The sequence below is a fragment of the Procambarus clarkii genome, chromosome 23 (assembly GCF_040958095.1).
Source record: "Procambarus clarkii isolate CNS0578487 chromosome 23, FALCON_Pclarkii_2.0, whole genome shotgun sequence".
Taxonomy (NCBI): Eukaryota; Metazoa; Arthropoda; class Malacostraca; order Decapoda; family Cambaridae; genus Procambarus; species Procambarus clarkii.
The window spans coordinates 30906088-30920188 of NC_091172.1; the positions used below are offsets into that span (position 1 = coordinate 30906088).

A 14101-nucleotide genomic window follows, 5' to 3' on the forward strand; every position below is an offset into this window, starting at 1 on the left:
TCTACAAAAGTGGAAGCAGGGAAGACCCCCTTAATTATAGATCGGTATCATTGACAAGTGTAATAGTCAAAATATTGGAAAAAATAATTAAATCTAAATGGGTAGAACACCTGGAGAGAAATGATATAATATCAGACAGACAGTATGGTTTTCGATCTGGAAGATCCCGTGTATCGAATTTACTAAGTTTCTATGATCGAGCAACAGAGATATTACAGGAAAGAGATGGTTGGGTTGACTGCATCTATCTGGACCTAAAAAAGGCTTTTGACAGAGTTTCACATAAGAGGTTGTTCTGGAAACTGGAAAATATTGGAGGAGTGACAGGTACGCTTCTAACATGGATGAAAAATTTTCTGACTGATAGAAAAATGAGGGCTGTGATCAGAGGCAATGTATCAGACTGGAGAAATGTCACAAATGGAGTACCACAGGGTTCAGTTCTTGCACCAGTGATGTTTATTGTCTACATAAATGATCTACCAGTTGGTATACAGAATTATAATAACATGTTTGCTGATGATGCTATGATAATAGGAAGGATAAGAAACTTAGATGATTGTCATGCCCTTCAAGAAGACCTGGACAAAATAAGTACATGGAGCGCCACTTGGCAAATGGAATTTAATGTTAATAAATGCCATGTTATGGAATGTGGAATAGGAGAACATAGACCCCACACAACTTAATATATTATGTGAGAAATCTTTAAAGAATTCTGATAAAGAAAGAGATCTAGGGGTGGTTCTAGATAGAAAACTATCACCTGAGGACCACATAAAGAATATTGTGCGAGGAGCCTATGCCACGCTTTCTAACTTCAAAATTGCTTTTAAATACATGGATGGCGATATACTAAAGAAATTATTCACGACTTTTGTTAGGCCAAAGCTAGAATATGCAGCAGTTGTGTGGTGCCCATATCTTAAGAAGCACATCAACAAACTGGAAAAGGTGCAAAGACATGCTACTAAGTGGCTCCCAGAACTGAAGGGCAAGAGCTACGAGGAGAGGTTAGAGGCATTAAATATGCCAAAAACTAGAAGACAGAAGAAAAAGAGGTGATATGATCACTACATACAAAAAAAATAACAGGAATTGATAAAATCGATAGGAAAGATTTCCTGAGACCTGGAACTTTAAGAACAAGAGGTCATAGATTTAAACTAGTTAAACACAGATGCCGAAGAAATATAAGAAAATTCACTTTCGCAAACAGAGTGGTAGACGGTTGGAACAAGCTAGGGGAGAAGGTGGTGGAGGCCAAGACCGTCAGTAGTTTCAAAGCGTTATATGACAAAGAGTGCTGGGAAGACGGGACACCACGAGCGTACCTCTCATCCTGTAACTACACTTGGTAATTACACTTAGGTAATTACCAAGAACAGTAGGGGGCAACCAAAACCAAGGGCAGAACCCCCCACCAGGCAGGAAACAAAAACAAAAGAAAAACCCACAAGAGGACAACATACCCAGGCGGAACAGAGCTGGCCGCTATGAGAGGTGAAAACTAGCTGTGCAGAATCCTGCGGCCCTACCAGTGCAAACTACCCCTACCCAAAGGCAAACAAGGGTGAATGAAACATCCTCAGCACACTAAGGGCAGTCAATCACCAAGCAGCAAAAGACCAAGGTGAGGTAGATCCCAAGGTGACTTGTGGAAGGTGGCCCAAGCCCCAAGGGCAGTACTTACAGGAGTACCTAGGGAAGGTGACCCTAAGCACTTGCAGACCAAATACAGTACTTGTGAAATTACTCCTGGCTCACGTCCTACCAAAGAAACAGCACCACACCACAAGGCACACAGCTGGAGGACAGGAAAACAGCAGCCAGAGTCACACAACCGTTGCCAATCACATCAGCCAAAGAACTGGGGACTGGGGTCTTGGGCTTCCCCTTCCCCCTCCAGGGGACGGTGGCGCGGCATGTGGTGATGCCATGCTCATTTTCATTTGGGGGAGTTCTGTCCACTCGTTTGACTTTCAGTAGTAGTTACAACCAGAATAGGGGTTTGCTTTGGGGCACTTACCTTTTTGAGGTGCCTGACCTGGCCGATGGCAGACATAGAATGCTCCAAAATCACATGTGCATTTCTATTGGCCATTGCTCCTCATGCCTCTCTGAGGGGCAGGTTCTGGTATGTGGTCCCCGGTAGGTCTAGAACTCCATTCACATTTGACTGATGGCAAAATCTAATATATTCATATCAGCCTGAATAGCTCCGGGGAGCCGAAGGGGCTTCCCCATAAAAATCTAGGACAGTTGTAAACCAAGGTTATGCCAGGTATACAAACAATATTATATATTTTCTTGATACAGTACTGTACAAACACTGCTTTATTAAATGAGTTGCTTATCTTTTGAGTCATATCTATCATGAACACATTGATTTTTTGCCAAATAAATTACTCTACCAAAAATAGTAAAATATTATCCAAGTTCAATATATAAAAAGAATCATGTTGGACTCTGTACTGTGTAACTTTGATAGAATTAAATGGTGATTGTATGCGCTTGAAATGTATAAGACAACTCAAGAGGAATACAGTAATGTTGATGTATTCTTATGGGTTGATGGAATGATACTACAGGTAATATGCTAGAGTGGACTGTGGCTTGTTTTTTTTGGTGATGCTAAAGATTGTGAATGAGTAAGTACTTTGCATTTAACTCTTCCTAATTTACTTCTGTTGTTTTTCTGAGCTGATGCCTCCTCACCTTATGAAAATTAGAAACAGGGTAATAATAATAATCAATAATAATACTGTAATAATAATAATAATAATAATAATAGTGACATACATACCCGCAGGAGATCTTGCTCTTTGGATTCCGTGTCAGTGCCAGAGTCTGTCATAGAGTCAAGACGTATTCTGGCATTATAAGAAAACTGCCGTCGTCTTTGTTCTCGACGTGCAGAATCTACCAGGGAATCTTCACTCTCAGACATCAAGGGCAAGTCATCACTTTCCTGGAATGATGGAAATAATTTTTCAATCTTTTATAATTAAAATAAAAAAATTATAGAAGTCCTGTACTGTGATCATATTGGTCAGTGATGAATTATGTCTGGCCACAGTTGGATTGCTCCACCACATGATGGTTTGCTGCATCATTTCACACTACAGTACTTTTACTAAAGTTTTGACTGCTTTTACTTGGTCTGTTAATTTCTAATTATAGAATTTTTGGGTCTCTATACAACAGCCGAGTTCATTCTTGACTCACAATCAGGAATCCTTGGTTCGAATCCTAGGCAGGACAGAGATGATTGGGCATGTTACTTTTATGTAGTACCTCTGTTCACCTAGCAGTAAATACGTACCTGAGTCAGTCAACTGTTGTGGGTTGCACCCCAAATGAACTTTGGGGAACCTTGTTAAGCCCAATATGCATATCTATATATGTGTGTGTAAGTACCAAAGTGTAGTTACAGGATGAGAGCTACGCTCACGGTGTAACATCTTCCCAGTACTCTGTCGTATAAAACTTTGAAACTCCTGACAGTTTTGGCCTCGACCACTACCTCACTTATCTTTTTCCAACCATCTACCACTCTTGATTGCAAAAGAAAACTACTAATATTGAATATCTAATGCCCGAAATGCTACGCGTACTAGTGGCTGTACAAGAATGTAAGAACTCTTGTATATAAATACTGTAAATAAATAAATAAATAAATAATAAATATTTTTTGGCACCCTTGTTTCCTTAAATTTGTAACTTCTTGTTCTTGAGGTTGCAAGTTTCAGGAATTATTTTATTAATTTGGTAATTTCCTGTTATTATTTTGTAAGTGATCATATCACCTCTCTTTCTTCTACATTCTAGCTTTGTGTCGTCATAGTTCAGTGACCCATGATTTTGAAAGGTTCAGATTAACCCTTAACATGCTCGGGGTTTAATATCCTGTCATTCCCCACAGGCGCATGTCATTTTGGAAAAAAAAAAAAAAAAAAAAAAAATTCTTCCTAACCTGTTAATTTGTATTCACTGATCACAGGAAAAATAATAAAAAAATCGTAAGTGGCATATATTGCCTGCTATAGGGCGGAGAAGTCTGGCAAATTATAGGCGCTGACTCAGCGTGCGTCCCAGGCGGTCTGTTGCTCGCCAGCTGTCAGGCCAGAGTTGCCACAAAGAGATAATTACCGAATTATTTCAATGTCTCTCGATTGATTTTTCATAGTTTTTTTGCTGTAATATTATTCAATAGTGTGTAGTTTGATATACAGTATTTATATAATAAAATGAGTGAATCATTGCTGTACTCAAAAATATGGTTTGCATATTGTTGACTCAATTATGTTCATCAATCAGTGAACAAATACTTTGTTGGTTATTACACTATAAGCACAGGTTATATATAAGTATCTGCATGTTTTGTTCACTATAACGAACCACTATATAGTTATTATGAGTCAAAAAGTAACGAGGAGTGACCGCCGTGTACCAGCCAGCCACTCCCGCCCTCCCTCCAGTCATCTGACTCACCCACATTCTCCTCCCACAATAATGTTTTTGCTATAATTCACTAAATACAGACGTTATATATAAGTATCTACATGTTTTGTTCACCATAACTGTACATCTAAGCTTGTATGGTGAGTAAAGGCACAAAGACGTAGGACCTCACACAGTCAGCTGATGGCTGCCGCCCTCAAGGCCAGACGCACTAATATTTCTCCTCCAACAATACTGTGTGGTGTTATTATGCTATATACACACAATACATTTCTACCTGTTTTATTCACCATACTTGTACAAATAAACTGGTATGGTGCCCAAAGACCATCGTGGTAACCAGTAAATAACACCATCGTCTGCACGACGCCACCGCCCTCACCAAAATGGCGGCTCCAAACCTTCTCTTGCTGTTTATACCCTCTATACACACATTATATATAAGCATCTACATTTGTGTTCACCATAGCGAACCACTAAGCTGGTATGCTGAGTGCAGTCAATAAAAGGTGGCCACACACAGTCAGAAGACATCGCCACCACCCTCCCTCCCACAGCATTACTCCTCCCTCCATGGCGCACAGCGCTAAATATCACCACAATCCTGCTATTATCAGAACCCTGGTCAGTTTTATCGCAGTCAGGGGTCTTCTGTAATAATATCATCGCTACATAATAGCATGAACAAGTATATTTTGGCATTTTTAGGCGATGCTGTGGTCACAAGCTGAACAGCAGTGCTGTTAGCTCATGCTGCGTGCGTCAGGCTTGGTTGCTCACTCAATACTGAGGCCAATAACACCCGGGAGTTTGGCCCACGATTTTTTTTTTAAATGGCGTCTGTTTACAAGAGCCCTGATGAAGGTGTGGCGAACCCCGTGTATCCACGGGCCGTTTAAATCTTGCGTAGTACTCCAACACATCATATGACGTGATGCGCAGTTGACTGGAACAACGTCCAACACGTCATATGACGTGATGCACACTTTAAGGGTTAATAAATCATTTCTAAAACCAGTGTTTTAATAGCTTTTTATTATCCTAATTAAACTCAACTAAATAAAATCGAAAATATACTGTAATATGATAGACATCTGCTATTTGAGAAATTATTTGTTATTGGCACAACTACTCCAGTGCGAGTGGACGGGTCTAATCCTTGTACAAACAGCACCATGCGTATTTTGTTCGAGTTCTCCGCCACAGTTCAGTGACCTCGAAATAATAAAATTAATAAATCAATTCTACAATATTTTTTTATATCTCTTATTATCCTAATAATGTTACTAAAATAAATATATAACCCAAAAATATATAATTTGATATAAATCCAATATTTGAGAGGAATTTATGTTACTGGATCTGGCTTAAACACCAGCCTACTGCAGGGTGTATAGACCTAGTCTGCATTCATACAGTAGGCACCCAGTGCCATTAGCTTTGTCTGCGAGTGACGTGTTTGTCCGCCGGTGGAAGAATAATCGTGGCATTTACTGTACTGTACTATTTTTTTACTACAGCTGTATAATTATACAAGATGTCTCACGGGCTTGCTAATCGTGCTGTATCTACAAAGAGGAAGTGGAGTTTTGTATCCATTGAGTAGAAATTAGACATTATAGAGAAACATGAACGTGGCTATTTTGTTAGTAGGCTGGCAGCAGAATTTAATGTCAGGAAAAGTACGGTGTGTGATATCAAGCTCAGCTCAGCAGCAGCTGAAACCAACACAGCAGCAGCGAGCATCAGCAAAGCTGAATATTTCAAGTGTTCGAATTTATTCTTTATAAACAAGATATCAACAGATCATGCTACCTTGTAAGTGTTACAATTTTCCATTAGCCTTTTGTATTTTGTTATATTTGTTTGTAACTTTTTAATTTATTTATAATTAATTATTGGATTCAGTCTATATTTTCTCTATATTGCACTCTTAATTAAACAAAGTTCCTTACCTGTGAATCTACAGAACTGATTGAGGTAAGCTTGACTCTTGGCCTATCATCCCCAGAGCCATATCCTGAAGAGAGGGAACGCATGCGGATGTAGTCCTGAATATGTTCTTTCTCCTCCTCTGTTGGTGTTACTACTATTTCTTCAGTGCCACGAACCACTGTCTTGCAGGAGGCCTGGTGAAAAATATTAGGTCAGTACACACTAATAATGTAACTTGGGAGAGCCAGACAGTGCTACTGAAGCTCCAGTGATGCAGTACTACACGTAATGGAATAACACTTCACAGACGAAGGAAGAACACCTGTTGACCAGATCACACACTAGAAGGTGAAGGGACGACGACGTTTCGATTTGTCCTGGACCATTCTCAAGTTGATTGCGAAGAACACCTGCATAACTTACGACAATCAATTCAAAAGAACAGCACAAAGAGCCAATCACAATGTCATGACAATATAAAAATAACATTACCTTGCTAAATATAACCAACTACAATGGTTTCTTGATTGAAAGAAAATTGTTTCCACACTCTTTTTTTCATACACCCAAATTTCTGCTACATCCAGATTTTGCTACTACAGACAGCCACTTGGTTTGCAAATTAAAGTTAACTGAAAGTTAATACGCTTCACAAACTAAGTTCATTTAGTGAGGAAACGGTCCACCAGGCCTCACGCAGGCCTGAGTGGAGAGTGAGTGGGTGGGAGATGGCCTAGTTTGCCCACTGACTGTGTGGAGCGCCACCACTCACCTTCTACCCTGTGACGTCACAGTCATGGCCTATTGTTCCCATTGTTTTGATTTGTCATGAGGCTGGAGTGTTCATTCCATGACTTTGTAGACATATCTGCACAATCAAGGAACATTCGTGCACCATGTCGGTTCCAAATGCACGCATTGTGTCAGAGAAAGCATCAACAAGTGGGATATGTAAATGAAAGAAGTCAGTTATGACATTTGAGAAGAAAGTTGAAATAATTAAATAGGTGGAGAGCAGTGTCCCGAGAAATGTCGTGTGCACTAAACATGGCATTAGCAAAAGTACTGTTTTTGATCTTAAGGCTAAACCTATCATTTTTACCATTTCTCCAGAAGTGAAATTGATAAGGCAATACCAAATAGAAAGGTATTTCCAACACCCGCATATCTAGTGAACCCCTAGCCCCGACGGGGGTTTCCAGGGCCCACAGGAGTAGGTGTACCTATGGGAAGCAAAGGCACTGGTGGTGCTGCAAAACTGGTTGAACCCCATTTATTTACCAGGCAAACTGACCCCCTGGGAAGAGAGCAACCTTGGGGGCCGAGTGGAGGGCTACCGAAAGGAACCTAGGCATACCTAATGGGAAGCCAGGCAGCCCTCCAACAGGCAGAAAATAAAGGGTAAAGAATAACTGGCATGGCCGTCACTGGTATGCAAGCTGTTCAGCATCATGCGCCACAACCAGCAACAAAAACTCCCTACCTAGGGCCAAATGAAAGCACCAAGACCCCCACTGACCCTAAGGGCGAGGTCAATGCCAAGTAAAAGCAACCCTTACGGGAGTGAGAACCCAAAAGCCCCAGAGAAGATAACCCTAAGACCCAAGGGAAGTACTTGCTGGGCGCCTAGGGAAGAGAACCCTATCGCATGTAGCCCGAAGTACTGCTTACTCCTGGCCACCGCCCAACACACAGCAGGTACAACCGTCAAGGGCAAAATCCTGACAGGAAATAAAGGTTAGAGGAGACGTCAGCCCCAGCTGGCTTCAGTCGACGAACTGGTGAGCAGGCGGCCGACTCAGGTGGGCAGGGCCTCCCCCTTCCCCTTTCATGGGGGGTGGGGGCAAACGAGTGGCGCGTCGGTTTGATGACGATTTGCTTCTTACCTTGTTTTTCTTCGGGGGAGTTCTTAGGCTCTGTTCGGTTGCAATTTTCTACCAGTTGGGGCCTGTTTTGGAATGCCTACCTTTCTGGGTGCCTAACCCTGGTTGATGGCAGACATGAATATACTCTCAAAGAGTGGCATTTTCATGGGCCACTGCTTCATGCGCCTCTCTGAGGGAGCCAGGTTTTGGATCGTGGTTCCCGGTAGGCGGAACTCCATGTGACTGAAGCCCCAGACTAATATAGCTAATATCAGTCAGATAGCTCCAGGAAGCCGATGGGGCTCCCTTCAGAAAGTGACCTTCTCACAGCTTTTTATTACTTTTCTCTTCTGCACAAGAATTGTGAAATTATTTTTACATATACAACAAGTAATTTTATGACAAAACTATGGAGATATTGTATACAGCAATCTTGCAAAGGCATTTGATGAATGTGACCATGGAATAATAGCCCATAAAATGAAAGTCAAGGATATAACAAGTAAATTAGGGATGTGAATTTTAAATTTTTAAACAGATTACAAAAAGTAGCAGTAAAGGCAACAAAATCCAGCCAAAATATGGCACAATTCTTGGTCCCACAAGGTATGGTTCACACACTGCTGCTCTTCCTCACTCTCAGAGAAGACAGACAGGAATCCAAGCTGCAATTTCACGTTATTCTTCACAGACGGCACAAAATAAGTATGAAAATACTGTCCTAACCTTACCTTGTAGTTATCTAGTGGTGGTTATGAGGATCAACGTCCTCCCATACCCAATACAATGGTACATATATAGAAAACTGTCTTAATAGAATAAGACAGTTTTACTGTATATTACACTGTCTTGTTATAAATAATCTTTTGCACCGAAAAGAAATTTCTTGATAGGAAACTTATCACATGTTTAATTCAAACTTGCATTTAAGCCTATTTCCATATTTTATGTGCAAGAATGGTTTGACAAGTCTGACTACTATGAAATTATTGCTTCTACGGAAACCTCCAGAAATTATCTGTGATGGAGTGGTCGTTCCTTGAGGCTTGTGCCCTATTTGTTCTTGGTTCCAGTCTCTACCAAGGCAGTGCTAGTTTGTAATATGGTTACATATTACTACATATAATAGCAATGTTATTATTGCTATTGACTGCAATGTTATTAGCAGTCTCCGTGGTGTAGTGGTAAGACACTCGCCTGGCGTTCCGCGAGCGCTATGTCATGGGTTCGTATCCTGGCCGGGGAGGATTTACTGGGTGCAATTCCTTAACTGTAGCCTCTGGTTAACGCAACAGTAAAATGTGTACTTGGATGAAAAAATGATTCTTCGCGGCAGGGGATCGTATTCCAGGGACCTGCCCAAAACGCTACGCGTACTAGTGGCTGTACAAGAATGTAACAACTCTTGTTACAACAACTCAAAAAAAAAAAAAAAAAGGTTCCCAATAGCCTAACACTATATAATATTCCCACTAGCCTACAATTGCACAACAATGTTCCCACAATCTCATATCTTCCATTCTCCTGTCTTTCCAATAGGGAAAGATAGAATATGCAGGCGATTGTAATGCCCTTCAAATCAGTCTGGATAAAAGAAGTGCTTGGAGCGTCATGTGGCAAATGGAATTCAATGGGAATAAATGCCATGTTATGGAATGTGGAATTGGAGAAAATAGACCATACACAACATACAAATTATGTGGAAAGGAATTACAGAACTCCAATAAAGAAAAAAACTTGAGAGACTTAGGAGAATCCCTTGTGGATTTGTTCATTTGATGCATCACGCTATTGTGATTTCTGTGTGTAATGAAGTAAGGGCGAAGAGGTAGAACAGCTTATTGACAGAGCTTGAGTGCATGGGGAAATTGTGTAAAAACCTGGTTTGTGTCTCGGAGAGACTGCAGGAACCGCGGTAGGTCAAGTTGATTTCCTGGTTACAATTCTTTTACCATGTACCTCTCACAATGTTCTTTATATGTTCCTCTCTGGTGACAGCTTACTATCTAACCCCCCCCCCCCCTCCCAAGAGAACAAATCCACAAATGCCTGACGAGGGTCGAACCTACGTCCGAGAGGATTCCAGATGCACCTTAATCGACTGAGCTAAAAGAATGGTAAATGTGTGCTATATGCTTTTTTAAAATTTAGGCTTATAACATATATATACAAGTATTATTATGAATAAGTATTAGGGTGTCTGTCTATCTATACTTGTATATCCATACATACATATATTTTCAAAGTTTTACATAATAGACTAACTTTGACACACAAATACAACCTGTTAGCATGAAAAACTAAATAAATAAATTGAGAAACAATGAAAATAAATCAACAAAGTTATTCTTATGTGGCCCCTTAACTAAAAATATGCAACTTCTCCAGGCCACTACAGCTAAACCACAAGAGCTAGACACTTTTTATTTGGATTTTTGTGCTTCCTGAAGGCTAGTTAACAATGCCATAAGAAAAAATAATAATTTTTTTCAGAACAATATTTTTCTTGAGTGCCCTGGGGATGTTGGCTATTTAACAGTTTGCGGTTTAAAGGTTAAACCTTTCTTTTCTTTGCTGAGGTCTAAACAGATAATTTATACCTGCAGATTGGCAATATTTTGATTATCATCCATCTCAGAAGGGGCCAGGTCAAATGGTGTGAGACTTAGGCTCTCACAAATAGAGTTGCACTGGTGTGAATGCAGGAACAATGCCATTCCTCGTGTTCCTAAGTTACCATCTCCGTAGTCATCTCCTGATGTAAGAAATGAAAGTTTTATGAGAATTTATACAAATTTAGTATGTGATATAGAAAACATTCTTAAAAATCTAATTTTCATGAATGCCTAAAATAAAAATAAGGTCATGTAAAAACTAAAACAAACCATAATGCCAAGTCAATGCAAAAAAACAACGATGAATGTAATGAAACGCTATTTTCTGGGCGAGACCTGGAGGCTTCCCGGAGCTGTACTGGGCTGATGTGTATATATTAGACTGTGGCAACAGTCAATCGAAGGAGTTCTAGGCCTATCTGGGCCCAGAGCCAGAACCTGGCTCTCTCAAGAGAGGCACAAGGAGCAATGGCCTAAAGGCACCCCCATATAACTGAAAGCAGTCTTTGTCTGCCATCTACCAGGTCAGGCACCCAGAAAAGTAGAAATTCCCCAAAAAATAATTAATTAGTTTAATTAGTGCCGATTAATTAATTGCAAACCGATAGCCGAACTAGCAACAGAACTCTCCAATCAAAACCAAGGAAACCAGTATGACGTCACCACAAACGTCGCGCATCGGTCTGCGCAACCCTCCCCTCCCCGGGAGGGGGACAGAGGGGTCCCAGACCTCTGCACTGGCAACTCCCCAGTTCAAAGGCTGAGTATCAAAAATGCGAAAAACCGCCGACCGGAGAGAGGGAGGGATGCCAGGGAGCCTCCGGGTCTCACCCAGAAAATGGTGTTTCATTACATTGAACACTGGTTTTCTGTGGACACCCATATCAAACTCATACAGGGAGGAGGGGGGGGGGGGGGGGGAAGAGGAAAACCCCTCCCCCTGTAACAAGCCCCGTGCCGAGGGTACCAACACCCAAGTGGGGTCAAACGGGGCCCAAGCACCCCAAGTCAAATCCTCCCCAGCCCCAGGAACCTCGACGTCAGGACCTGGGGCCGAGCTGTCCTCCAAACCCTCTGCCTCTGGAGAAAAGGCAGAGTCTGCTGGAAAAGCCGGGATGAAGGGGGCCCGCTGGAATGGCCCAAGGGCTCCAGCAGGAGGAACAGGCTCGAATGCCTCCGCCGCCGATCTGGAAGGGGAATTCCTCGAAGGCGCCCGAGACTCACCACCAGGCAAACCCTGCCCCGACTCTGAAACCCTCAGACGTTTGGGAGCCGGAAGCAGGGGAGGGAAGCAGGATGAACTACAGCAGGGAAAGGACTAGGGGGAGCAGATGAAACCAAAGTCGAGGAGACTAACGCCCCCCCAAGTCCGGGTCCCTATAACCAAAGCGGGGCAGCTGCAGGGCATACGGAAAGGCAACCAACCTTGCGCGTTGCAGCAATCTAAACCTTGCATGCAATGCCGAAGCTGCTTGCACTCTAATAACAATCTCAGTGGACTGGGTGAATTGGAGTACAAACAAGGAACACCACTCGCAGGACTCCGGGTCAAAGGTGTCATTGACCCAACAAGCAGCATGGCGGAGACAAAGACAGTGAGTGTCACCAGAGCTACCAAGCAAACAAAGCTGAACTCCTGCGATGTGTACAAGCATGGGGACCTAGTGGAGGGTCACCAAAATCATACAAGTGGTCCTACCGCCACACCTGGCAGACCCCCGCCAGGCAAAACAAAATAAATAAAAAAAACCACAAAAGCACAACATCTCCAGAACAGAACCGGTAGCTATGTGTATATCAGACAGCTGCACAGTACCTCGCGCCCCAGCCAGCGACGAAACTACCTCCTAACCCAAGGGAAAACAGCAGTAAGAACCACCCCAGCTGAACCCCAAGGGCGGGCAATCACCGAGCAGCGAACGATCCACACTGAGGTAGCTGCTCCTGAACGGCTCATGGAAGATAAACCTGAGGTCGCAAAGGCAGTACTTACGGGGCACCTAGGGAAGGTGGCCCTAGGTGCATGCAGCCCTAGTACTCTTGTGTTACTCCTGGCTCACACACCACCAAAACAGAGCAACAACATCGCACTGCAGCACTGCGCAAAGAGTGGAGCCAGAGTGATCGACCGTCACTAACACAACAGCCTCTTGAACTGAGGAGAGTTGCCGGCGTGGAGGTCTGGGACCCCCCCCATCCCCCTCCAGGGTGGAGGGGGGATTGCGCAGGCGGATGCACAGTGTTTGTGGTGACGTCATACTTGCTTCCTTGGTTTGATTGGGGAGTTCTGTTGCTAGTTCGGTTTTCGGTTTGCAATTTATTTGATCAGCAGTAGTTTGTTTTGGAATTCCCACCTTTCTGGGTGCCTGACCTGGTAGATGGCAGACAAAGACTGCTTCCAATTACACGGGGGTGTCTTTAGGCCATTGCTCCTCGTGCCTCTCTTGAGGGGGGCCAGGTTCTGACTCTGGTCCCCGGTAGGCTTAGAACTCCTTCGACTGACTGTTGCCACGGTCTAATATATACACATCAGCCCGGTATAGCTCCGGGAAGCCGAAGGGGCTCTCTGCATAAAAACAATTATTTTGGAAAATTTATTTTTGCTGCAGCATGGGAATGTCATTTTAAAAGGTGTGCAGGGCAGGGGTTAAAGCTGCTATTGAGTCACTAAAGAATTCAATTTATCCTAAAACAACAAATAGAATTACAATTCATAAAAACTCCTAAGCCCTTCCCAACTCTCCCTTGGCATCATGGATGACCACCCACCAATAAAGGACTCTCACTAACATTCAGGTGAATTTTAGATTCACATTCAGTTACAATGTTAGATAGGAATGCTTGGCTTCCTGCATTCACTGCTACCATGGTCAGCATCACATGCACCTTCAGACTCCTGGACAAAAGCAACTTCAAAACAATGAGCACATGTTAACAAACAAAACAGATGGTCAAGAAAAATATTGAGGAAAATCCACAGGAGCTGTGATGAGTATTCGAAACTATGCACTGGGTATTCCCAGATGCACGCACTAAATGACTACGCCACGACATGATAAAATAATTGTAACCTGGGGTACTACTGCACCCTCGAGGACACCCGAGACTTCCACTGAAGCCAAACCAGGGTTTCACACAATTCTCCCATGCACTCTGGCTCTGTTGTCCTGTAATTCTACCTCTGATGCCTCTCTTTCAATACAGTACACAGAGAAATCATAT

General features: G+C 42.5%; 1 protein-coding gene across 3 annotated transcripts in view; it reads right to left on the reverse strand.

The window, feature by feature from the left end:
• Positions 1–14101, reverse strand: part of LOC123763882 (eukaryotic elongation factor 2 kinase) — a 60537-nt gene that overhangs the window by 17618 nt on the left and 28818 nt on the right. For all 3 annotated transcript variants that reach the window (XM_069330076.1, XM_069330077.1, XM_069330075.1), the window contains exons 10-12: positions 10865–11019; positions 6420–6593; positions 2807–2971 (exon numbers count right to left, since the gene is read on the reverse strand). In XM_069330076.1, the coding sequence (XP_069186177.1) occupies positions 2807–2971; positions 6420–6593; positions 10865–11019 (494 nt within the window). The remainder of the gene's footprint in view (positions 1–2806; positions 2972–6419; positions 6594–10864; positions 11020–14101) is intronic.